The sequence below is a fragment of the Polistes dominula genome, unplaced genomic scaffold (genome assembly GCF_049000335.1).
Source record: "Polistes dominula isolate Pdom_NZ unplaced genomic scaffold, Pdom_raw_medaka contig_37, whole genome shotgun sequence".
Lineage (NCBI taxonomy): Eukaryota > Metazoa > Arthropoda > Insecta > Hymenoptera > Vespidae > Polistes > Polistes dominula.
In genome coordinates, this window is record NW_028301169.1 from 1,699,582 (window position 1) to 1,725,607 (window position 26,026).

General features: G+C 33.1%; 1 protein-coding gene across 2 annotated transcripts in view; it reads right to left on the reverse strand.

Moving 5' to 3' along the window:
• Positions 1–10,037: 10,037 nt before the first annotated feature.
• salm (spalt major) overlaps positions 10,038–26,026 on the reverse strand; it is a 90,857-nt gene continuing 74,868 nt past the window's right edge. Inside the window, exons 1-8 of one of the 2 annotated variants that reach the window (XM_015326777.2) lie at positions 22,113–22,936; positions 17,264–20,878; positions 15,122–15,255; positions 14,069–14,386; positions 13,291–13,645; positions 12,008–12,156; positions 11,352–11,522; positions 10,038–10,988 (exon numbers count right to left, since the gene is read on the reverse strand). In XM_015326777.2, coding sequence (XP_015182263.1) covers positions 10,569–10,988; positions 11,352–11,522; positions 12,008–12,156; positions 13,291–13,645; positions 14,069–14,386; positions 15,122–15,255; positions 17,264–20,878; positions 22,113–22,239 — 5,289 coding nt within the window. In that variant the 5' untranslated portion in view covers positions 22,240–22,936 and the 3' untranslated portion in view covers positions 10,038–10,568. Of the gene's footprint in view, positions 10,989–11,351; positions 11,523–12,007; positions 12,157–13,290; positions 13,646–14,068; positions 14,387–15,121; positions 15,256–17,263; positions 20,879–22,112; positions 22,937–26,026 lie in introns of those variants that run through there. The other variant, XM_015326778.2, reaches the window with a different exon arrangement.

Consider the following 26,026-nt stretch of genomic DNA (forward strand, 5'->3'; position numbering starts at 1 on the left):
TTTATTTATTAATATTTATTATTATTTATTAATATTTATTATGTAATATATTGAATATTTTGTTTCCTTTTTTTTTTTCATAAATTTATATAATTAATTATTGAAATAATAGTTGCGTTTGAATTTATTTAAATTAAATGATTGAAATGTTAACTCACGTGTTAATATTTTATTTGAATTATTTAAAAACAAATTTTCTAAATTTGATATAATTTGTTTAATCTATTTGACAACTCATTATTTTTGATATTTGATTTTTGTTTATAAAAAAAAAAAATAGTTTTCGTACTATGATATTTCAGTAAATTGCCGATAATGTCGTACGTGACATGAACATAGTAAGACATTTTTAATATTAATTTGATTTATCATTCGTTAGTTATAAAATTTATATATTTAATATTTCAAATGTTTAATTTACAATACGAAGTTTTTATTTTTTTTATTGTTAATTATTATCTTGATATAAACAATTCGAATATGAATGATATTGGATAACGTAGAATGGATTAAGTAGATTTTTTCTTTACCAACGTTGGGTTTCATCGATTTATTCAATTTTTATTTTCTAACAACATCTGTTGATAACATTTCAATGTTACCAACATGTCCAATTTGAAAAAATATTAATTAGATAGAACCAATTTAATTAATTAAAATTTTAGCTTTAAAACTAAAGGTACAAACCTTTGTACTTTATGTATAAATAAACGATAAAAATATATATTTCATAGTTTTTTTCATTTATTCTAAGCATTAATAATAATAAATAATAAATAAATAAATAATAAAAAAGGTACGTAATTAAAAAAGAAAATTCCCCTGTTAACACGTTGAGTGCCACGTAAATTCTTACGGAACTTTTCGTCAGGCCACGTGTGGCAAAACGAAAGGTGAACGTCAGACACATGTGCCTGACATGGCCTGTACTTGAAGTTCATCGTCAGTCACCAATGTCTGACATGGCCTGTACTTGAAGTTCATCGTCAGTCACCAATGACTGACATGGCCTGTACTGGAGTTCATCGTCAGTCACTAATGACTGACACGGCACTCAACGTGTTAACAGATTAAAAATGGAGAAAGCATCACAATTAACTGACTAAATTTTGTTGAAAATATTGATCGGAAAATTGTAAGGTATCAAAGAAACAAAAAAAAAAACAAGGAAATAAATATTTTGAAAACGTATTATATCTATCTTTGTCTCATAATAATGGTTTATTATTGAAGTGATATAGTTATAATGATTCGTAACGTGTCTGACTACAATGATACGTTTTTATAGCTAAAGAAATGTTTATACATGGATTATACAATATTTACAGAAACCCGAAGTCGTAAGCAATAATTTTTGGACATTTTCATGAGGCTCACTCATGGCAGGACGATGATAATTCATGGTGGCCTATTTTTGTTTTTTTTTTCTTCTTCTTCTTCTTCTTCTTCTTTTTTTTCCTATTCGTCCACATATTGGATTTAAACTTGTTCATTATTCACACCTGAGAACGACTTATGCGACACATATTATCACGACATGTATTTTTAGGTACACATCGATTATTATTATTATTATTATTATTTTTATTATTATTATTATTATTGTTATTATTATTATTATATTATTATTATTATTATACTTAGATTATGAAAAAAGATTTGTTTTACGCACTTACGCGTAATCATCAAAGTCTCTTGCATTATTTTTTAATATTTTTAATTTTTTTTTTTCAATATTTTTATATTTTAATTATTTTATTTGATATTTTTAATTTTTAATTTTTAATTTTTAATTTAATCTTTTTTTTCTTCTTCTTTTATCATCATCATCATCATCATCATCATCATCATCATCATTATATCCTATTACGCTATACTTATAATTATAATTATTATTAAATTATTATTATTATTTGATAATCCTAAAGTTGATTTTTTCGTAAAAGAGCTACGATTCGACGACATTACTGCTCTTTTTTTTTTCTTTTCTTTTTTTTTTTTTCCGTTTTTTAGATTTTATTTTCTTTCTCTTGTAATTGTAGGTTTCATTTTTTTTTCCTTCTTGTTTTCATTTCGTTTCATTTCGTTTTGTTTCGATATTTTCTTTTTTTTTTTTTTCGTCAGCATCATAAACGATTATTTACATTTTTCAAATACGGTTAAAACACCACACCACACATGCGAACGTTTTTTTTTTTTTTTGTTTTTTTCGCTTAACGATTTTCGTGTTAAACCAAATTTTCTTTTTTTTCTTTTTTATTTTTTTTTTTTTTATACGAATGAATTTTTTCATATATATATGTATGTATGTATGTATAAATAAAATGGGAACGATCATTTTTTCTCTCATTTTTTTTTTTTTTTTTTTTTTTTTTTTTACAAGTTACCGTCGCACAATTTCCACGTGTTTTTTTTTATTTCCTCGTTATTGGTGTATTTTATTTTCTTTTTTTTTTCTTTTTTTTTTTTTTATATGAAAATAACAAAATAACATGGTTGAAATATTTGTAATATTTATGATTTCGATTTAACACGTTGAATATATTTTTTTCGTTTTTTTTTTTTATTTTTTTTTACTTGCTCTTCTCATCCGGTGTTTACAATTTTTGTATTTTTAATTTAATTTAATTTTAATTTTTTTTTACTCATAATTTAATAGTTAATCTTTTGACTAGATTTTACTCCATTTGTTTTATTAATTAAAACCTTGTGAAAATTGTTGTTAGGAAATAAATTTTCTTCTAAACTTATTCACCATTGATCCATCTCACTTTACAATTCAACGTGTTAAAAAAGAGAATTTTTTTTTCTTTTTTTATAACAAATATCGTCACTTGTAAAAAAGAACTATCACGAAATTTTTTGTTGTTGATTTGATTAAAAAATAAAAAAAAAAAAATTAAAAAAAAACCTAGATTACATTACAGTTGATTAAAATTTAAAAAAAAATTAGTTTTCTAATTTTTTATATATATATATATATATATATATATATATATATATATATATTCAGAATTCCTGTCAATGATTATTATTATTATTTTTCATGATTTTTATTGTTTGTAAAACACAATTTTGACTTTCCACAGTTTATATATAAATATAATATTAATGAATTAATTAATAATAATCATTGGAATAATTTCATTAATTTCATAATAATTCTTCAAAAATGTTGTAAAACATTCCATGTTGTATTTTTCTTCAATGCACGCCATGTTTTACGTTTTTTGAGCTTTTCATTTTGTATACGCATACAATTTGCATAAAGAATTGATCTAATTAGATAGAAACTGTATTATTAAACTGTTAATTATTAATTCTTCGAAAAATGTTTCAACGATTAATTTAACATTGCTTGTTTTAATATAAATTCAATTTAAAATACAAAAGTTTACATAAACAGGAATTCTGACGTTTTTATAAATTATAATTTAAAATACCTATCATTTGCGAATGCTTTGATAAATTTATTAAAAAGAATTCAACTCACTCTTTATTATTATTATTATTATTATTATTATTATTAATTCGATTTCGAAATTACGATTTTTTATTGATCTATCATTTGTATCTTTTTTTTTTTAACACAAAAAGATAAAATTAAATTAAAATATAATTACGAATGAATACTAAACGCATATAATTTAAATTTAAATCTTAAAACATATTTTTTTATAATAATAATAATAATATATATATATATATAGTATAATTCGTATCACATAATTGATTTCGGATATATTTCGACATTATTTCATTTTTTTTATATTAATTATTAATTATAATAACGTCATTAAATTATATATATATATTTTTTTATAAGAATTAGGAATGTTCATTTAAAATCTACATCGATATTTTCGATGCATCGATGTATATCCGAGCAATCCTAAATTGCAACCTTTTTCGGTCGATGCATCGAAAAAAATCATCGCGATGTAGATTTTAAATGAACATCCCTAATAAGAGGAGTTTAAATTCACTGGAACGTGTGTTGTTTATGTTTACTCTTCTTTTTTTTTTTTTCTTATAAAAATATTCGCATTAGAAAAAAAAAAACCAGAATTAATTAATTAAAAATAGAAAAATGAGATTTCAACAAAAAAGAAAAAAAAAAACCTAACTCGACCTTAATTGCGTTCTTATTGTAAAATATAATTAATATAAAATCGTATACACACATATATATATATAAATAATAATATATACAGAACGTGAGAAAACAAAGTTTTTTTTTTTTTTCGATATTAAATATTCGATTTCCTGCGAATCAAATATTCCCTTAGCGATGAAAAAAAAAAAAACAAAAAAAAACAAAAAAAATATTTCATTGTTCACGTTTGTCACGTGACAAGCTGAATAAATAATTGAATTTATATTACCAAAATAAGTGTGTTTTTTTTTAAATGATTCGTTTCGTTAACTCGTCGTACAATTTTATACGAGTTTTTTTTTGTTTTTTTTTTTTTTTTTTTTTTTTTTCAATACAAAAGAACGAAATTCATGTCAGTGTGTTTGTTCTTTCTTTTTTATTTTTTTTTTTCATCTTTTATTTTTTTTTTTTTCATAGAATCGTGGAAGACTCGGACGATTTATAATTAAATAATTAAAAAAAAAAAAAAAAAAAAAGAAAGAAAAAGAAAATAATTATAATATATTGTATTTTTTTTTTTTTTTTGTAAATTCTTAAATCACATGTTATTTTATAACGCCATTTGAAATATAATATTTAATATTTAATATTAATTAAAAAAAAAAAAAAATACGATTTTTATAACACGAAAATCGTTAGACGATTTTTTTTCTTGTTTTTTCTTTTTTCGTTTTTTTTTTTTTTTTTTTCATCTTAAAACGCAGCAGCATAGCCGAAGAAACATCGATTCTTCTCGTGTGTACGTGTGTTCGGTTTTTTTTTTAATTTTTTTTTTTAATTTAATTTAATTTTATTTTATTTTATTTTTTGTTATTTTTTTCTTGCTTTTACTATTCAATGATTTTGCTTTCATTCATTCTTTCTTCATTATTTCATTTTATTTGTTATTTTTTATTTTTTATTTTTCATATCTACTTGGATGATGATGAGTTTCGAGTCTAACGTTAAAAACAATGACGTTTTCATTTTGTAATTTTTTTTTTTTTGGTTACATTTGTTTCTTTTTCAATGTGGTCTCTTAAAATTTGTTTTAGAAAAAACGGGTGGCGGGGGGAGGGGGAGGGGGTTGGGGGGACGATGAAAAATAGGCTCGAAACTCGTCAAATCCAACATTTTCGTCGTTATTTATAAATGTCTTCTTGTACATCGGTATGAAATTTATGTTTTATTTTATTTTATTTTATTTTATTTTATTTTTTTTTTTTTAATTCACGTTCAATCAAAATTTATTTCTATTTATTTTCATGTATGTTTTGTGAGTGTAATATTATGTATAGAAATTGTTAATGAAATTTTTGATCATTTAATAAAATTTTTATTACGTGGTATATGTGTGTGTGTGAAAAGAGAGAGAGAGAGAGAGAGAGAGAGAAAGATATACTCGAAGAGATTTCAATGCACGGTATTTTCAAAATGAAAAAGCAAAAATAAAAAAAAATGATTGACATTCGTAAAATTAAAAAAAACAAAACAAACTTCTTCTCATCTCTTTCTCTTGATTTTATATTTCATTTAATCATTCACCACCTTCCTCGTTCATTTTGTTTATTAACTAAATCACTCTTATTGATTATTTATTTATTTATTTATTTATTTCTTCTTCTTCTTCGTTTTTTTTTATTTTTATTTTTTTTATTTACTTCATCTTTCACCATTATTTCTCTTTTCCGTTGTTGTATTCTTGGAATTGTTCTGTTTAATTAATTTTTTTTTTTTACTTGTTATTTTCGTTCGTATTCGTTCATTATCCGTGCGTACGATTAAATGACGTTTATATAATAATTATTTTTGTTTGTTTGTTTGTTTGTTTGTTTATAATAATAATAATAATAATTTGTTTATAATACTATATGATACAACGGTATAAGTACATTGGTTTAGTGATTGCTGGGCTGCTCCTCTCATATCACAGCGAGGGGCGCTGCCGGGCCCGCTTCTAAATTACACTTATACACATATATATATATATATATGTGTATATATTATACAGGACATAAATATATATAACGTGTGTGCGTGTGTGTATGTATGTGTGTTTATGTGTGTTCTTATGTTTATGAGTCAAGAATATTTATATGTGTATATGTATATATATATTTATAGGTTTATATGTTACATGTGTTCAAATTTATGATTCAATTAATTCATGAAATATTTATTCTACCTTTATCGAGACAATTATATATATATATATCAATAATTTTATATAATGATGTTTGTGAATTAGATTTTGAAAAAAAAAAAAAGAAATTAATCAAACTAATTAAATAAATGATGAGAATTTAATGAGAAATGTGTTTGTAACAAATATTAGATTGAAATTTGATTTATATTTGAAATATTTGTTTTTTTTTTTTTTTACCATACAACGTTATTATTAATTGTTTGTTTGTTTTTTTTTTTTACTTTGAAAACAAAAAAAAAATACAATTCAATGTTTTTCGTTATAGTCACACATAATTAAATTTATTAATAAAATTGTAATTTATTTATTGAATTTTTTTTTAAGCGAAAGAGTCCAATTAGTTAAAATATCTTATCTAGTTTAAAGTATTTTGTCATTTTTGTTTGAATTTATATTAATAAATATTTTTGATTTTTCATTTTAATTATATTTAATAAATATTATAGAGTTTCATAAATTACTATACCTATGATAAGTATAGTATTTTATTTAATAGATAATTATTTCATGAATTAATGAATTTCATTATTTTACAGTAACATATATATATATACAGTGTGGAAAAAAAAAATGAACAATGTCTGACATTTTAAAGCTTATATTATCAAAAAAAAAAAAAAAAAAAGAAGTTTTTATTACTATGAGTCGATATAAATTAATTTTTGATTATTAATCATCGTAGTGAATAAATTTTGTACAAAAATAAAAAATTAATTTATACTCGTTTGCATTTACAAAGTAAAAAATTTGTCTTGTTTTCTTTTTAATAAAAAAAAAAAAAGATTTACAAGAAAATAAAAAAATAAGCTCTTTAAAATATCAGACTTCTAAATTTTGTTTTTTTTTTACCACCCTGTATACACCTATAATAAAAAAAAAAAGTATATATATATATCTATAGAGGGTGTTCTGTAATTGGTGGTTTTTATTTCAAAGAACAGTATTTTGTATTAAAAAATCTTATCAGTATGATAATATTTCTTGTATAGGTTTTAACTTTTTTTTTTTATTAATTAGTATAATTTTTTTTTAATTTACAATATTGTGCAAAAAGTTCAGTTAAAAATTCGCAAATTTTGAAATTTATTTTTCTCAAAAAAAAAATAAAAAAACAAATTTTATTATTAATTATTATTATTTTTTTTTTTTTCATTATACATTTCATTTTTCATTACCAATCTTAGAACACACCCTGTATATATATATTTTTTTTTAAATTAATTTTCTTATCTCATATTTTTACACACGTTACTCACTCACACGTATAGTTTAACGTGTGTTATTATTCAAATGTATACAACGCACACATTCACGTCCCATCGTTCGAATACAATGATTTATATATAATATATATATACATACATATACATATATATGTATATATATATATATATATTTATATTATATTTATATGTATACATTTTCTTATGTATATATATATATATATATATTTATAAAGTATAGTTAAGAGATAATCCTAAAAAGTGAGGTGACCATCACTGTCGCGATTGGACGGTCAGAGTTCAGAGTTCAATTAAAAGAAAATTTACGTGATACCACGTGTCTTTTGGCTCTCTTAAACCTTGTCCCATAATTAATAATGAATTTCATTTGAAAATCGGTCAAAGTTATATATATATATATACAATATGATTTACCAGTTCTTGCCAACAAAATAGTATCGAAAGTCTGACAGTAACAAACAAAATGGATAAGACAAAAGTTGCATGAAAAATTCAGGACTACAATATGACATTAATATTTTTTCACTAAGTTGACTTACTTTCGAGATTTATCTGTCAACTTTGTTTTTTTAAATACAATGTTATATTTAAATACTTATTTTCTAATAGCGGCTGTCAAGACGAATCCAATGATATGCAACATTAATATTTTTGAAGATCAACGAAGGTAAAAACTGGCGAACAAAGCTGGGCAACAATAAAGCTCTTCCATGTCATGGTCGCGTCAGGGTTGTGTCAGGATTCCATCATCCTTTAGTTGTTCCCGCAACGGATGGAACAGATATTTTCCGAATAATTTTTATTGGTCATTGTCAGATTTATGTATTTAATGTTGCACATCATTGGGATTCGTCTTGTCATCCGCTATCCGAAAATTAGTATTTAAAAAAACAAAGTTGACCAATGAATCTCGAAATTGATTGAACCTAATCCACAAAAAATATTAATGTTGTATTGTTGTCATGAATTGTTCATACAACCTTTTGAAGATATTTAGGTGTCAAGAACTGGTGAATCACTCTGTGTGTATATATATATATAAAGTAAAACGAGCTCAGTCTAGGCATCGCGTTATTATTTGAACCCCTCACCCCGAAACGGTTCGACAATATCAACGAATTCTTAGAGGACCCGAACTCCGCCTATTTCGAGCACACAAATGTCATGTTTTGAAATATTTAATTAATGTAATTATTTATACGTAATACCTGTTACTCTCTCTCCGTGTATATGTGATGTATGAAACATGTTTATATGTGTGTCTGTTTTGTGTGTGTGTGTGTGTGTGTGTTTAGATATAGGCATTTTAATTAAAAAGAGGACAATGATATTTAACGCGAAACGGGCCGATGTTTCAATAGAAATTTCCATCTTATTTTTTCTTTTTTCATTACCCGGTAGTCTGTTGACTTCCGGTTTATTGATTTGTCCCCTAAGCTATCCGGAAGCAGTCAAATATCGAATCGGTAACTACCTATCGATCAATTTCTACGCGTTAAGACTAGTGTTATAATAGGAACATTGTGTCGTCATTTGTTTATCCACCATTTTGCACCACCTTAATCAAATTCAGTCACGGATTTATCGATTGAGAGAGAAAAAGGTTAGGTTAGGTTTTTTTGTTTTTTGTTTTCGTTATATGTTACCGTTAAAGCGTATAATTTAATGAATTCATTTAACAAATTAATTCGGTCATATGTAAAAACTATATATATATATATATATATATATATATATATATATAAAAGAATTGTATATATTAAAATTTAAATTATAATCTTCATATAAAACATCACACATTTACAATTAAAATGAATTTTTGTTTCTATTTGCAACAATAATTGCAATTATTCCTATCAACTTATTTTATTTCTTGTATTTTATAAATTAATAATTTTGTTAATAATATATTATTCTTATTTTTTGTTTTTTTTGATTGAATAAAATAATCAAATATCAATGCGATATTTTGATTAATTATTTTCATATTAACAAGTTAAAATATGTGATTGTTTTTTCTTTTCCCCGCCATATTGTAACATGTCAATATAATAATTTGACATTTTAACGGTAACAATATATATATATATATATATTAATTATATAAATAAAAAAAATGTCATTTTTCAACAGTGGTACCAAACAAATCGTATTTTTTCCTGATTCTCATCTCATTTTCGTTCAAGGTCAATGACGACGTTTGGTGCGGTTTAACTGTAAGTCCGTATCAGTTCTACCCGCAATTATTATTATTATTAATAATATATATAATCATAATTAATTAATTAATTAATTAATTAAAACAAACAAAAAATGCACAGGCTCTTCCTTTCATATATATTTTTTTTTTCGTCTCATTTTGAGCTGTTACGAATTAAAAAAAAAATAAAAATAAAAAAGAAATAAAAAAAAATCGTTCGACGTTGCACTTTTTTTTTTTTTCATTCTCAAATTGTCTACGATCACTTCCAAATTTAAATGTCACTTTTGGGGGACGGAGGATTGTAAATCGTAAAATCGTCCATTTTCTTGAATGAACAAAGCCCATTCCGTGATTCCGGGACTACCGGAAGTCCCTGATCATTTATTCTTATTCTTCTTCCTGTTTCTTTCCTTCTTTCTTTCTTCCTTTCTTTCTTCTTTTCCTCCTGCCATTTTGTTTTTCAATTTCCATATTTAGTCGTCGTTTGCCTAATTTTTTTTTTCCTTTTCTTTTTTCTTTTTCGTGTTGTATTATCGTTATAATCATTATATTTAATATTATTATTATTATAATTATTATTAATATTATTAATATTATTAATATTAATATTGTTATTATTATTATTATTATTATTATTATTATTATTATTATTATTATTATTATTATTATTATTATTATTATTATTATTATTATTATTATAATTATAATTATTACTCCTAAACTGTACATAAATAGCGAGAATTAAGGACTTTACGATAAAATCCAAGGATATGTCAAGGTTCACGCGGCTAAACCTTCGCCCCTAGGCGCCGAAGGTGGCGGTAATCTCGCCGAAGGTGGTGTTGATGCATTTTCCGTTCTACCGGGTGGTTCACGATCAAAATGATGTTGCAAAGGATCGTTAGGACTCGTCGTCCATGATGGCATACTAGCCGAATTTTGATTGCCACTGTTAGATGATGGTGTACCAGGTGAATGTGAAGGTGACGGTGTCTGAAATAGCATCGAACCAGTTGGTATCGCTGGTTTACCGTCGACCAATGGACCGTTACTTGTTGGTGCCATGGGTTGTTTGTCACCGGGAAAACCACCTCCTCCGTTACCACCGTAAACTGTTCCAAATAATCCGGCATATTTTGCTGCTCCTACAGAATGGGCTGGCAATCCGTTGTTACTTTGAATCACCGATATCTCGTTCAACTGTAATATTAATATTAATAGGGTTTTTTTTTAATTGGTTGATTTTAAAGATTGAGGTTAATTTAAGTGTTTAATAAAATTATAATTTTTAACACGTTCCGTGTCAAGCCATTTCTGTTGGACTTGTCTCGTTTACGTCATTTTATTTGCAACACATTAAATAAATTGATTTAAAAGTATAACCCACAGGTGGTACAGGTGGGTTGAACATCAAATTGACACGGAATGTGTTAATTAACAGTCAGATGATTACTTTAAACAAGAAAATGTCTAAAGTATCCCTTTAATTACCCCCATTGTCTTATTTCATCGATAAAACTGTGACAATAATTGTTTATGAAATGATTTATTACAAAAACAAACCTTTTGTACTCCGTTAAGGAATGGCGCGGGTAGATAAGGATAGAAAAGATCCGGCCGTCGTTGAAGAAAGTCCGAGTCCTTGGGTGTGATGGGCAGAGGTGGCAGATCCAACGACATGCGTCGACCTCGACGATGAGCTCCGTTGGTCCACATATGTGTGCCCATGTGTACCTACAAGTATCAAATCAAAAAGAATATTCCAAGGTCAGTTATTGTGATTAAATTATATAAATATCATTTTAAATTAAGGAAATATTTGTTGAATATGTTTTATTTATTTATCAAATGATTTTATTCGGTTATTAGCGCTAATCTATCATCGAGCTTGCGAGAATTTTTGTACAATTATTTGTTTTTTTTTTTTTTTTCTATTTTTATTGATTTAATTATGGCGTTAGTAAAAAAAAGCAATAGTAGCTAGCTAGCCGGATTAATGAAATAAAAACAAAAAAAAAAAAAAATGAAAAAATAAAAAAAAAATAAAAAATTCTTGGAGCTGATAGGGGAAAATGTTTAGATAGATAAATGAGGTTTCTATAGGAATTAGAAATAGAAAGAAAGAAAGAGATAGATAGAATGTGAGATTATAAAAAAAAGTGATAGAAAAAGATAAATAGAAATAATTGATGAGACAACATTTGGTTTCATATCTATACCTTTAAATTACCCTTGGTGGTGAAGGCCTTAGCGCAGACGGTGCATCGGAATGGTTTGTCTCCGGTATGTGTTCTCATATGGATCTGGAGGGCCGAAGATGATGAGAAATTCTTATTGCAAATCTGGCACAAGTGTTTGCTCGGCACGCCTGCAAATATATACACAAGAGTTTCGCTCAGGGTGGCCGTTTTTCTTGTTTTTTTTCCCCAATTTTTTTTTTTTTTTTTTTTTTTTTTTTTTTAATGCCTCGTTTTAAGTTCAGTAAGAAACATTTGACACACGGTTTTCTCATTTGAACTTAAATTTTTTGTTTTTGTTTTTTTTTTTCTTCCTTTTTTTTTTGATTCGCGTTCTTTTCTTTTTTTTTTCTTTTTTTCTTTCTTTCTTTCTTTCTTTTTCGGTTCTTCTCATATTTTTATTTTTATTTTTTTTTTTTTTATTTTTGTATCATCTTTTCATTTTTTTCTTTTTTTTCTAAAATTTTTTCCAAAAATTCGAAGAAAAAAAATAGAAAAATAATTGAAAAAATATTCCATCGATTGGAATATTTTTTGTTGTTGTTTTTATTTACCTCACTTTTCGTTTGTATCATTTTTTTTTTTCATTTTTGTTTTATTTTTTCTCAATTCAAAAATTCAACTTTTTTTTTCTTTTCAACGAAGTTTACAGACAAAAAAAAAATAATTAAATTGGATAATAAAAAAAAAAAAAAAAAAAGAAATATAGTTGGAAAAATATTTGAGTGGTGCACCCATCGATTGGAATATATATTTTTTTAATTTTTTTTTTTAATTTTTATTTAAATAAAAGATTTTCGTTTAATAAAAAAAGAAAAATTGAACGAAAGAAACGTAAAAGATGAGAAAGAGATAGAGATAGAGATAGAAATAGAGAGAGATAGGGATATATGTGTAAGAAGATTAGGCGTGCAACTAAACCAAAAAAAAAAAAAAATAAAGAAATAAAAAAAGAAAAATTTGAGAAGCTGATTGGCGGTGTGTTTGAGAAATTAGCCCAATTTTGTTTTTTTGTTTATTTTAAAAACTACAGCTCCAAGCTCATAGATAGTTTAACACTTTGACGGTCACACGTTTCAAAAAAAGAATTGCGCTTGTAGCGGGCACATTTTGTCAGCTTAGGGTTGCGTCAGAATTTCTTTTTGTCAGCTAATAATCGCTGGCTCGTGTTAGGCCGTCAAAGTGTTAAAAATTGCGCTCGATGAAGAAGCGTTTTTATTTGTTTGATTTTCATTAGAAATGTAGAAAGATTTAAGCCAACTTACTGGCTAGTCTTTTAGGCGCAGGAAGATCACCTTCAGGTGGAGATCTCTTCATTGGTACACCTGACTCGATCGACGTAGGTGGTACAGGTGGTGGTGGTGGTGGTGGTGGTGGTGGTAAAGATGGTGGTGGTAAACTCAAATCGTCACTGCACATTGGACTCCTAGAATTCTCGTGATCCTGGCTTTGCTGTTGCTGTTGTTGTTGTTGTTGTTGCTGTTGTTGTTGTTGTTGTTGTTGTGGTTGTTGTTGTGATGGTGGTGGTGGTGGTGGTGGTTGTTGTTGTTTCGCATCGGTGAACAGATGGGATGGCATATCGCGTATTTTGTGTGTCAGCATGTGCTGTTTCATGTTGCCCTGCGAATTAGAATTGTAACATTCTTTAAATCTCGTTAATGTTGTTGTTGTTGTTTTTTTTTTTTTAGAGAAAGAATTTTTTTTTAGGTACATTAGTTTATTCTTTTTCTAAATTCTAAATAAAATAGTCGAATATTTCATTTGGTTATTGCACCTAGTGATAATTCAATTTGATTTGAATGAATGATAGGATTACACGTTCACTCAGTTGAATGAGCCAGAAACCAGATAATATCAAGAATGAAAACTATGATTAATTTTTTTGTTCAAATATATATATATTTATATACATTAAAGTATCATAAGTCCAGCTCAATCGATCAAGTGAACCCCTCCCCACTGTTGAATAATTAAAAGTCGACAGTGGAAAGAAAGAAGAAAGGGCTGCGTGTGTGTGATGTGTGGTTCTGGAGTGTCCCTTACCAGGAAGACGTGGTCCGAGGTGAGAAGTCCGAGGGCGGGTGGCATCAGCGGGGGCAGGCGGACGGTTGAATAGATCGACGTCAGCCCCCGCCCCCCTCCTGTCCCGGTCCGCCCCCGGTTCTTCCGTTCCTCAGGCCTCCGCCGCCTGCGTTTGGGTTTCTCCTCGTTTCCGCTAGTCGACGTTCTTCTATCCTCGTTCTGATATCGGTTATTCGTTTGTTGTTGTTGTTGTTGTTGTTGTTGTTGAGTTGTACTGCCCTTTATGGTAAAGGGCTTACGTTGTTCCGCGCACGAAGAGCATACGTCTGATCCAGCATTCTGAAATTATCCGTACAATAATGGCCCCTAATCCAATTACCAATAAACTTTCTTTTCAGCTAATTTTAAGCTAAGCTTTTCTACTTGGTTTTTCTATATTTTTATTTCATTTTTTTATACCCCTACTTTTATTCCCCCACTTTGATTTGTTACTTAAGCTATGCTTTCTACTTGGCTTTGTATTTTTTAGGTATTTATATTTTTTTTATTTATTTAATTTGTTTAAATCTATTCCTAATACTACTCCCATCCTGATCTACGACTAAACTTGGTTTTTGTATTTTTTTATTTTTATTTTTTTTTAATCCTATTCCTATTACTACCCCCACCCTGATTTGGAACTAAAGCTAAGCTTTCTACTTGGTTTTGCAATTTTTATGTTTATAATTTATTTATTTATTTATTTTCTTTAACTGTACTTTTATTTCCCACTTTGATTTGGGACTCAATCTAAGCTTTCTACTTTGTTTTGTATTTTTTAGGTATATATATTTTTATTTATTTATTTAATTTGTTTAAACCTATTCCTCATACTATCCCCCACCCTGATCTGGGACTATTTTTTACTATCGATTTGTTTTTTTTTTTTTATAAGAAAAATATATTCAGAATGAAGTAACGTTAACATCGTCAGCAGCATCAATCAGCAGCAGCAGCAGCAGCAGCAGCAACAGCAACAACAGGTAGAATTGTTTTCTTTGGCTAGATATTTGATTTATTTAATATTGAAATTACCTTTGTTGAAAATCCTCTGTCGCATACGGTGCATTTAAAAGGCCGTTCCTTCGTGTGACTTCGATAATGAATCTCCAGAGCAGAGTTGCACGCAAATGTCTTGTAGCAGATATTACACGTAGTATTTCCACGTACTGTAACAAATTTTACTGTTTAACATCGACGTCGGTTTCCAAGTTACTCTTTTTGTTTTTTTATTTTATTTTATTTTTTTTTTTCAAGGGACGATTCGAAAAGACGTACTTCATTTTTTCCCTTATTTTCTTGTCGATTTTCTACTATCCATTTTATTAATTTTATTTAAATTTTAACTACTTCATTTATCTATTTACTATCATTCGATTGAATAAAAAAGAAAAAAATAATAAATTAAATAAATAAAAAAAAAAAAAACTACGAGTTATTTGTTTTTCTTTTTTTTTTTTTTGTATAATTTAACTATCATAATTTATACGAGTTATGTACGTGAAAATATTGTTTTTTTTTTTTTTATAGAATGCAATGCAATGCAATACAATGCAATGTAATGTAATGTAATGTAATGTGCAACGCTAGTCTTGTGTCTCTTTCTATCGAGATAAATCGTGCAATGAAATTTAATCAAAGTATATATCTATTAAAAGAATTTTATTTACAATTCTATTGGCAATGATAATTATGATATTTGAATATATAATAATAATAATAATAATAATAATAATAATAATAAATTAATTAATACGTGGAACATTTGTAAAGGAATGTAAGGGTGAATATTTCAAATACGAATAATATATATCTATATATATTGTATAATATATCGTTTATTTAATGAAATACATGAATTGATTAGGCATCAATAACCTTAGTCAAGAAAAAGTAAAAGGAATAAAAATATTATCAAATAATAATAATAATAATAATAATAATAATAATGATAATAATAATAATAACAGTACTAAAAAATAAAAAATGTTCCAAATATCCATTGCGAGTATTGAAAAAAAGAAAAAAGAAAAAGACAAATTTTCTAAACTTATACAAACAATCTAATCACTTGCCAATCCGATTAATAGTCTCTTCACTTAGAACAATAACACGACAAATACTTGTAAGAAGATTTCATGTGACTTTTCTCGACAAATATCAAGGGCTTGTTGTTTGGGATGATACGTCAGAAACACAGTGAACTGGAAGTTGCAAAAGTATGATCGAAAATGGATCTTAAACACCTCGACGAGATTTTATAAGTGTGTTTTAATGGACGGTATGAGTGCTAGGTCCGGCTACACCACAACGGAAATTCATCGTGAATTGGGATTTAAGGGATTATTAGGAAAGGTCAGAAGGGTGAGGTGTAGAATGAGGGGATGAAATTGGGAAATTAGGGATCGATATTATTGTTTCAGGTAATGAAAGAATAAGTGGAACGTTGAAGTTGAGAAAAAGATAAAATATATTGGGTGTAGATAATATTAACAGATTTATGCTAAACAACATACACATACATATGTAATATATATATATATATATATGTCATAATTAACAAAAATTTACGCGTGAGAATTTGTACAAGTAACAAAGTGTGATAATCGCATTAATTATTTTATTAATTATGATAACTTAAAATATAAAATATAAATAATTATTATATATATATATATATGTATATTTGTTTATTATTTTCGATCATTCTTTGAATCTACCAAATTAGTCGACTATTCTTGACTTAAAAAAAAAAAAAAACAACAACAAAAAATTGGTAGACGATTTAAAAATGATGAATTTTTTAATATTACTTAAATTAACAATCATACACAAAAGACTATGTTGTATAAAATTCATCTGTATACAAATATTTTCTACACCTAATACGAATAGATAGAAATAAAATATATAGATAAGATAAAAAAGATAGAAGAAATACAAAAGCAAGTGATGGGGGAGACGATGATCATTGGAAAGAATAAATGGGGGATATGAGAGTAGATTTGTCGTCAAATGTTAAGAAGAGAAGAAAGAAAAGATGTGATAAATATCGATAATATCATCATCATCATCATCATCATCATCATCATCATCATCATCATCGTCGGATATATGATAAATAAGAGGGAAGGTGTAGCAGGAACTGCAGCTCGTCCTGTTGCTAGCAGCGCCTACCTGCTGGCCCTCCTACAGCTAGGCCGAGCGGATTGTATGTCGACGTAGCAGCAAGTACTGCGGATGATGTCAAAGATGCTAGTGGTCCAGTGGCACTGCTGCCAGGAGGAGGTGGTGGTGGGACGGTATTCATCGAAGTAACACTGTTTATGCTGGACGAGGAACCCATTGTGCTGGTGGATGGCGAGGAGACCGTCTGCAAGAGGCCTGCGAACATTCCGAAAGGATGCGGCGCGTGATGGGGTGTCGTCGTTGTCTGGGGTGGCGGTGTTGCTGCTGACGACACTGATGCAGGTGTAGAAGAAGCTCGTGGGGTTAAATCAAGGGGTGCTGCACCACTTGGAGGGCTATTGCTTTTCTCGCTACCGTTGTAACGATGATACGTTGGTGATCTAGCAAGGACACTTGATCCCGTACCTATAGCTGTTGTTGTTATAGTTCGTACTTGATTTTCCAATGCCACCAATGACGTAGAAAAATTCGACGGTGATATTTCCCTTTGTTCGCTTTCTTCAGTCTCATGATCCTGTTCTTCTTCCGTATCCTGTATACACCTGTCTCGATTGATCTCGCACCTCTCGTCATCCTCCCTACGATCTTCCTCTTCGTCTTCTTGCTCTTCCACTTCCTCGTTATGTTCGTCCATGTATCTCTGTTGGTGTTGTTGTTGTTGTAGGTTTTGATTTTGTTGTTGTTGTGGTGGTGGTGGTGGTTGATTAAGTTGATGCTGATTAAGTTGATGATGTTGTTCGGGTTGATGGTGAAGTTGGTGTTGATGTTGATGTGATTGGGATTCTTCTTTAAGATCGGCATCGTTTTTCGGAAGTTGCCGTTCAATGGGGGGTTGTCGGGAAGGTGGAAATCCTAAAGTGAAACCCGAGCTCGACGGATGAATCGGTGGAAATACTTGAGGTAGGAAGGTAGCTAACGGATGATGCGCGTAACCCGGAGGGAGTTCACCCACTTCATCAGCTTGTATCTGCTCCAGACTGAGCTCTGTTGGCTCGCCTGTATGCAGACGTATGTGTTGTTGTAGTACGAGAGCGTTCGTGAATTTTTTATGACAAACGGGACATTGATGAAACACTCTTAACTGGGGTTTAGCACGGTGTACGCCCATATGGGTTTTAAGATTACCTTTAGTGGTAAAAGCTCGTCCGCATATTTTACATTTGAAAGGACGTTCCCCCGTATGCGTTCGATAATGCATTTGCAGTGCACTCTTGCAAGATAATACTCTGTGACATATTACGCATTGATTTGGATCAGTCAATTTGTGTTCTATGTTGTCGACCAATTGTTGCAGTTTCGATGTCTCTGACGTTTTCGTTATTTCTATAAGACTCTCCCAGGAATTGTCGTTGCTTCCAGGTCTTGGTAAAAGACTCGAGTATATCGCTGGATCCTTGGATGGATCGACGATCATCTCGGTCGCCGAAACGGTTGGCGCGACGGTAGCGTTTGCGACGGTATGATGGGGTATTTGATGAATGCTAGTTGGCCCAGGGAATAGAATCCCAGCGAAAGATGTTTGAACGCTTCCGCTACTCGCACTGCTACTGGCCGGTGATGCTCCTGGATAGGCGACGATTTGTTGAGGCAAACGACCGGCCGTACCTCGACTAGAAAGATTTTCCGGTTGTTCCTCGGTCTCCTCATCCACCTCCATATCACCATCGGCCTCCAATCTGCCACTTATCTTACTATCCATACTACAATCTTCATAGGTTTGAGGTTGGGAGGGTGGGTTTACCGAAGAGGGAGGAGAAGCGAGATATCGCCTTGTCGTTTCTTCGAAATCTTCGGTCTCTTCTTCGACTGGTTCCTCGGTGTCCTCGGGTTCTTTCTTCGGCGTTATTCTATCGGTACCATCTCTGCTGGTAGGTCGTTGCTGGTATCTTTCCTGAAGGGGTGAACGCTGCTCCATTTTAATTTCCTCTTGCTCAAGTTGTTTCTGTTGTTGCTGTTGCTGCTGTTGTTGCTGCTGCTGTTGTTGCTGCTGTTGCTGCTGTTGTTGATGATTATCGTGGAAGGAGGAATGATGGGAGTTGGATAGAGCAGCCGGGGAAAGGGGCGAGGTGGCCGTCGGTACCGTGGTTACGGGCGGTTTACTCAAGTTTTCCGGTAATTCCTGGTCGTCGCGAGGATTAATAAGGGGAGAACGGTAAAGGGATGGCATTCCGGATAAGGTGAGAGGTATAGACAGGGGTGGCTGAGGAGGGAGAAATCCGTGGGCCGTAGCTGCTGGATGAAACGGGGGTGGATGATGCGAAGGAGGAGGCGGAGGTGGCGTAGACGGCATCGGCCTTTGACCCGAGGCTATCTGTTGAAGGAGAGGCGGGTGAAACTTGTCGAGATGCTCGGGGACGGGATTCGGGTTCATTTTAACGTGCGGAAATTTAGCCGTGTGTCTCTGGAAGTGGACCTTGAGGTTTCCCTTCGTTGTGAATCGGCTGCCGCAGACGTTGCATTTAAAGGGTCGCTCACCTGTATGGGATCGTATGTGGATCTGTAGGGCCGAGTCGCTGCCGAAAACCTTGCCGCAGTAACGACATCGGTGCTTGAAGAAATGCTCTCCCCTGCTGCCCCCCGATTTCGAGTCGTAAGGCGAAAGCCGAGAACCCTTGCCACCCCTGAAGGCGAGCTCGTCCGCGAGGTTATTAGCGAGTAGTCCTTGACTGGCATTGTCCAAAACCTCTTGAGCTCGTTTTTGTAGCATTTCGAGGGTGTTCGGTTCGTGTAGCGGCGGTGGATCCGTATTGGTTATTATCGAGGACGCCAACGAGGAACTTATAGAGCATAGCGGTGGCATTTGATGGGACAATGCTAAACTGCTACTATTATTACTCGTCGTTGGTACGCTCGAGGAGACGTTAGGCGTAGCTTGTAGCGGCAAATTGAGAGGAGAAGCACTGCTACTAGGCGTAGGCCGTTCTTGGGCCAGATTAGGCGTTGCCGGTGCCGGCGAACTTTGTTGCCGATGACTACTACTGCTTGGTGATTGGCAGGACGTCGGCGAGGTTAGCGTGGATATTGCTTTTGGATGCAGCACGGGAGACGGCGAAGCTTCCTTGCTGTTGTTGGACGGTTCGGCCGTCGATGATTGCGGCAACGATTGATTGTGAGTTATTGACAATTGTTGTTGCAACTGACTTATCAGCTGCAATTGAAAAACCTGCTGATGTTGCAGCGTGTAAAGGGTACTTTGCAAAAGGGCCAAGTCCTGTAAGGCCGCCTCGCTGTCCGCCCCGCCAGATAATGCAGTTGCCGCGAATTGAGCGACGGCCACTTTCGTATTTTGAAGGGCTTCGAGTGTGACGTGACTAGTACCGGCCGGTGGAAAGATCCCGCTACTCGCACCACCCTCAACGAAATTATTATTATTTTCTGCATCCTGTCTATGATGCATTTGTTTTCGCGTGCCTTCTTCGTCATCCTCCTGTTCGTCTTGCTCGTCAACGCCATCCTCGTCCTCATCCAATGGATCCTCTTGATCCTTCTCATCATCCTCTCCGTGATGATGCGTTCGGGCTGCTGTAAGATCAACAGCTTCGTCTCCTCCTCCACCACCGCCGCCGCTTTCCTCACCGTCCGATGTGAAATCATTTTCTTCCCCTGTAACAAAAAAATTCAAACCATTACCATTTAACTTACGCGATCTTCATTGTTTCTTCTCAACATCTATCATTTTTTTTCTTCTGATAAATTTCAATTATTTATTTGCAAAAATGTTTATGCAATCGTAGACTGCAGGTTATTTTCTTTTTTTTTTTTAAGTTTCACTTCGTGAACGTACATCAAGGACGTTAGCAAAACGATAACTTGTGGTTTCATATTATATTCAGGACATACATTGCAACCGTGATAGCATGTTAAATGAAGTAAGTATATAGATAAATATTTTCTCGAGCACGTCGGCGGAATCGTCGTAGTCTTTTATCGCAACACACGCGTCGGGTAAAATGTATAAAACTGAAAGAGAGAAGAGAGAGAGAGAGAGAGAGAGAGAGAGAGAGAGAGAGAGAAACGTGGCTTCGTAGTTCGTTTAAAACATTTCGTTTGGATGTTCACGTTTGAAATGAAAGGTACGATCGATTGGGTTATCCGTTTATTCAACAATTTGAAACACACATTTTTTTTCCACGAACACACGATTGGATCTACCGACCGAAGAGGGCCCATTTCCCATTTGTGTCAATGATACAACAAAAAAATGTAAAAGTTTGCTTATTAGTATTCTTTCCTCGAAGTGTTAAGCAGTAGCAATAGCTCACGATTAATCTTTCACACCATTTGCTTAATAAAAAAACAATAATTCAAGTCAATCACGCGTTCAAAGTGACCAATACTATAAACATTACTATTCTAATCGTCTATAATTATATGTGTACGTTTGTTCACTATTCTAACGGTTCACCTAATCGAATCTTTTAAACTGTCATTAAATTCAACAGAACACCCAACGTTGTTCTTGTTCATGTCATCACAGCACATTTTTCTTTTCTAAAAAATAAGAGAGGAATACAAAAAAAAGATTACAGCACCCACGATACACTGTCCATGTCTCACACTCCCCCCTCAACATTTCAAAGCATCCGACTCACGTGTTCTCGTAAAGAAAGTAGCAAAGGGCCAGTTTTTGAGAAAAAAAAAAGGTCAGAGAAGAAAAAAAAAACACTTTTCCAAGTAAGATCAGTCGCGACAGATCATCCTCTAACTTAAAATGGGGACATCTAACAAAAAAAAAAAAGGTCAAAGAAAAGAAGGAACGCACTCCCTCCATTTAACAAAGCTTTGCTGCGCTCTCGTTTCTTTATATGTTGTGTGTGTGTATGTGTGTGTTCCGTACCGGAGGAGGATCGGCCGCCGGAATAAATCCTTGTCGCAGGTTGTTGGCAGCTTTTCTCTTGAGATGATTGCCTAATGCCACCACGGCACTCCAGGCGACGCGTTATGCTCCATCGCATGAGTTGCATGACGTTTAAGTCGTAGAAATAAAACACTTTCCTTCTTCAACTATTTGAAACCCACCTACTCCTTTACTGTCTCCACCACCACTTCCACCTGGTCCACCTCCCTACCCCCCCGTCCTCCTCCTCATCCACTTTATCCACGGCCGCCGCCGTGTTGTTCACTGTTCACTTCCGCTCGGCATTCGTGTAACTCGCACTTCACGGTCTGACCCAAGAATAAAGTTGAAAAATGTCTGGGTTCCTTTGCGTAGGTGTGGAATTCCTTTTTTTTTTCTTCTTCTTTGTATAATTCTTATAGGTCACACTTCTTCTTTTTCTTTCTTTCACTTTCTTTTTCTCTTTGTAAAGAGCGCCAACTTGCAGCAAAGATCTTTGACAGAAAGGAGAAGAAATAGTAAGAGGAAAAACGGATGATGATCAGAAGTTGATGGTGGGGAGGAATATGAAGTGTTCCGTTCAGTATCTACTATAACTCGTAACGATCGAGAGAACGACGCGGCAGCGACGGGTTTGTGTTACGACCGGTGTCATCCAGCAAGGACGAAAACCGACTGATCGCTTGGTAAAGAAGCAGACTGGGCATAGGTGGTAGGATCGCGCAATACCCACTGCTGCTGCTGCTGCTGTACGCCGGCAACCTCATCCCCACCACATTGGGTTGTTCGTTGGGATCGCCAGCGATCGTGGTGGCGTCCCACTATCCGCGCGAGTTTCCACCACCACCATCAGTTTCACCACCACCACCACCATCGATAGCAGCAGCAGCAGCAGCACCCAGCAGTGTAGTAGTAGAAGTAGTAGAGGTATACTACCACCACCAGATGGATCCTCCACCTCTACTTCTACTTCCTCCACCACCCACCACTACTACCATCACTTCGTAAGTGGAGGTAGCAGCCGGCATCAGCAACCGTGGGCATCAGCGTACACGCATACAAAACACACACGACTCGACGACGTTGCTTCGGTTATGACAGGGAGGCGGTGCGGTTCATAAATCAGGGGAAAAGGGGCGGCGCTTGCGTTAGCCACTCACCGACGAGTTATTAATTATTATACCGCCGCCGTGTTCCTATGCACCCTTGCGCTTTTACCACCCACGCGATTCTCTGCATTGTTAACTCGTTTTCTGTCTCTCTTTCTCTCATTGCTGATGTTTTCTTTTCTTACTTTACGTTTCTCTCATTCCCCCCACCGGTTTCTTTCTTTTTCTGAATTACGATCAAGCAAGCAGCACACCCACGCGATTTTACGAGATTTCTTGGGACTCGGTTATGTAGTCAACTCCTCCTCCTATCGTAGGCCTCCTTCGCGATAAGCCAACAACAGGGAATCATAACTAGGTAGGACGTCGCCGGCTTATCCGTTTCCCGTGTGCGAAATAGCATTAACGCGATTAAGCGTTATCGAGTGCGAACATCGGCACTTCCTAAGGCTTCTGAGCTTCGATCTTACAATTAGGTTTAATTCTGAACTAGGCAGCACCGTCATCTTTCCATTTAAACGATAATAATGGCCGAACTGTGAACTCGTTTAAAATATACAATTCCCTTCACAATTTATTTCGTGTTCGTCTTCTTTATATGAACTCATATTTTTTCAATTTTAGAAAAATCTGATGACGAGGATAGGAATTCTAAAACTGGATCATCTTTTTCCTTCTTTTGTATCCATCTGTCATGTCGACAATAGTTCGACAAATGATTTTGTTGAAAAATCGATCTGATTTTAGGGCCTTCTTATAAATCATATTATTATAATTCTGATTGGGATCAGGAAAGGTAACATTTACAAGTAGGATTCTTCTATTATTCTTATTATTATATTTCCTTCTTTCTCTTCCTTTTCTTTAGGTTTGTTCAGGGGTTAGGGGGGAGCTGTCGTCGTCTTCTTCGTCGGTTCTTTAACATGTAGAAAATTTTAACAGACCCAATACAAACCAACCAACTAAAACTGACTTCTTCGTCGGGTGTCCGCGAATGGGCAACAATGCGATAATGGGTCGGAAGTCATATTTCACGTAAGACGGTCTCGCTGGCAGCAGCAGCAACAGCTTGTCCGTAGTGTTTCCTGTTTCAGAGGACTCACACATACATTTCGAAACTACGAATTTGCCTGAAACGGGCCTCCGGTGATAGACGATCTATATTGACTATTCTTTAAGGAAAAAAAAGGGGCTTAGGTATCTAGTTTGGGATCTATCGTGAACGTTTGGACAATGTGTCTCCTTTCTTCAACCTTTTCAACCAATATTTTGACCCTTACGAATGATGTTGTTACGTTGTTTATTCGTTATGTTACTTGGAAAGAAAAAGGATCCCAGTCACAACTCATCTACAAATGAATCAGAAAATAAAAGTTATTGTACTTTCTTGAAAACAAAAAACAATTCCAGTCACAATTTACCCCAAAAAGGGATTAGTAAAATCAAGACAACGATATTTGACAAATCAAGTGAAATATACAGTGTGTGATTATATATATACAAGAGTAGGGTGGTCCATTTGGTTAAATTCTTTTTCTTCGAGTGCAAGGTCGTCGTCGTTGGGATGGGGGGGGGGGACCTGAGGAGGGGTCTGCTGTTGGCTGGTCGATAAAAGTAATGACTGAAGAGAGGAGAGAAGGATGGATCGGGCCGTGGGGGTCGTTGCTCTCGTTAGTTTCGAGTCGCGACGAGTCACGGCGCATTCGTGCTGAATACAAAAGGGATTCGTATTCGTAGTGACGGGGTCGAGTCTTGTTTAAATAAGTTAGCAGCAGCAGCCAGCAGCCAGCAGCAGCAGTAGTGGCGAGTAGAAAGATGAACGGGGTAGGGGGGGGTTAAGGTATATAGTATACGAAGAAGAAGAAGAAGGTGGTGAAGGAAAGGGTGGTAGTTGAAATAATAGTACTAGTAAGAGAGAGAGAAGAAGGGAGTTGAAGAAGAAGAAGACAAAGGTGGAAAAGGAAAGGGTAAGACACAGTGAGAGTGAGTAAGAGAGAGAGAGAGAGAGAGAGAGAGAGAGAGAGATGGATAGAAAAGTGAAAAGAGAACCCAAGGAAGAGTAAGAAGCTCGAAGCGAGGGAATTTGCACGTGGCAGCTCGTGATTGGCTCGCACCTGTCTCCTCGGACCGCCCTCTCTCGTTTGCGATCGTACGGAATGCCTACATACCTAATATGCTATCTCACTCTCTCACTCTCTCTGTGCATATACTCTTCTTGCGGCGTATATCGCGCGTGCATGCGAATGCACACTTTCTCGTTGAACGAATGCACGTATTATTGGGGGTGGGGGTGGGGAGTAGAAGAGAGGTGTTGGTGTGGCGTGTAATGAAGCACTACTACTAATACCATCACTACTACTATCAGAATTACCATTACTATTAAACAGTACCACCCCCACCCTATTTCAAAGAGCTCGGTGCACGCCAACTTCCCCTCCATTGGCGCCCTCGGCAAGGCTCGCGGACTCGAAGGTAGGGGAAGGAGTTAGGGTGGGAGGGAGGTAGTTGGCGCGAGTTAGCGGAAGGTTCTCTCTCTCTCTCTCTTTCTGTTTCTCTCCAGTCAGTTAAGGGGGAACCAACGGAGAAAGGGCTAGAGAGTAGATTATTATACTTTTGTGCATGTGCGGGGGAGGCTCGAAAGTAAAGGGCGGCCCGGTACTGGATAAAGGAGGTGGAGGTAGATACAGGAAGGAGGTGGTGGTGGTGGTACGTGGCCGTGGTTACCACGAGGTTAATCTATCTTCTGGTAGACGCTAAATTGCAAGATGGAGGCCTCCCTCCATTGCGATTGCCATATTTGTAATC